At 28.7% G+C, this 1,462-nt stretch overlaps 1 protein-coding gene across 1 annotated transcript in view; it reads left to right on the top strand.

Annotated features, from left to right (window-relative positions):
• Window positions 1-390: 390 nt before the first annotated feature.
• LOC108686980 (UPF0602 protein C4orf47-like) overlaps window positions 391-1,462 on the top strand; it is a gene marked incomplete at its 5' end in the record, with an annotated part of 5,514 nt that continues 4,442 nt past the window's right edge. Inside the window, one exon of the mRNA XM_018192515.1 lies at window positions 391-609. Within this exon, the coding sequence (XP_018048004.1) occupies window positions 391-609 (219 nt within the window). The remainder of the gene's footprint in view (window positions 610-1,462) is intronic.

Genomic DNA, 1,462 nt, shown 5'->3' on the forward strand with positions numbered 1-1,462 from the left:
TCAAGACGCCACGGTGTGATTCTCATAGTACGAACTGTACGTATATAATTGCTATTAACGTTTTTTTAAAAATATATAAAATTGTATGAAAAATGCATGCAGTTAAAATTAATACTTTCAATTTCATCAATAAATCCTGTTGTTTCTCATTTGATAAACGAACATCGCGTGCGTGTTTCCCATAAAACTGTCTTCATTATGATACGATAAAGTTGAGGTTACTTTATATTTAATTTAAAAAAAAGGACAATGCATTATAGCTAAAAAGTAAAATATGGATAAAAATCGTATGATAAATATCGCGCTTGTTGGTCAACATCATGGAAAAATTGATATCGAACGAGTGGGTAATGCATACAAAACCGAACGATCAAATTGCCTACGTGTATTTCTAGGATTTTCGCGGATAAAGTTTTTTCAGGTTTCTTTAGTGATTCACCGCCGGGTCCCTTTGATATTTATCAGAAGCCTATACAATTTCGAGAAAATGTTGCCAAAGGGCGTCAGATTCTCAGCGGACCTCCTATTCAATTATTCAAAAAGGAATATGAGCGAATTTTTGAAGGAGAGGCACTCACGGAATTATGGCGTAAAGAGGCGCAGCAACGGGTATGTATTTATAATTGTGCGAAATTATAGGAAATCAATATTTTTTTTGATTATTTATTAAAAATAAAACGTTAAAGAAAATTTGTGAGCAGGATCCGTTAATGTTGATTGAGATTTAAATTTTAATTAAATCTTTGTTAGAAAAATTTATACCCTTTCTTGGAGAATATCGTTTAATAAAGTTTAATTATAATTTTTTTTACGAGCAGCGTTACATTGATCTAATTTAAATTAAAACTATCCAGTTAATTAGTTGCAATTAATTACACAAACATATAGAATATGTTATTAAAATGTCCTCTTCAATCTTTAGCCTGCTATACTAATCCAATTTGCTAATGGTTTTTTGTTTTAAGCTTGATCTGTTCAAATTTATTATACGATCATATATTATTTAAGTCAATATAATTAAATAACTCTAAAAAGTAAAAAATAAAAAATTTTTCAAGAAAATGATTTTCCAACAGGTAAAATTATTAAATAAACAATATGAAGATTATGCGTTTCGCGGATTTTTTCCAAATGTCCAAATGTGTTCAAATTCTATTTTTGGATCAGTATCAGACTGCTCCTCGCCCTAATGAAGTGAACTGCAAGGTTCATGAAATGTTCGCATTCTAAGAATAGATCTGGACACGAAAGAAACCCGCGAAACGCATAATCTTTATATAGAAAGGAAGTCTCAAGAAAATAAACAATATATTAATATTTTGTTTTAAAAAGTTTTTAAATAAATTATTAGTAAGAAAACAAATTATATTTTTGGTTAAATAGACACAAACACATAAGCAGAGATGTTAATAAGAACGCCACACAAACAAAGAGAAAAACATCTTTAAAATTTATATATATA

The sequence above is a fragment of the Atta colombica genome, unplaced genomic scaffold, assembly GCF_001594045.1.
Source record: "Atta colombica isolate Treedump-2 unplaced genomic scaffold, Acol1.0 scaffold198, whole genome shotgun sequence".
Lineage (NCBI taxonomy): Eukaryota > Metazoa > Arthropoda > Insecta > Hymenoptera > Formicidae > Atta > Atta colombica.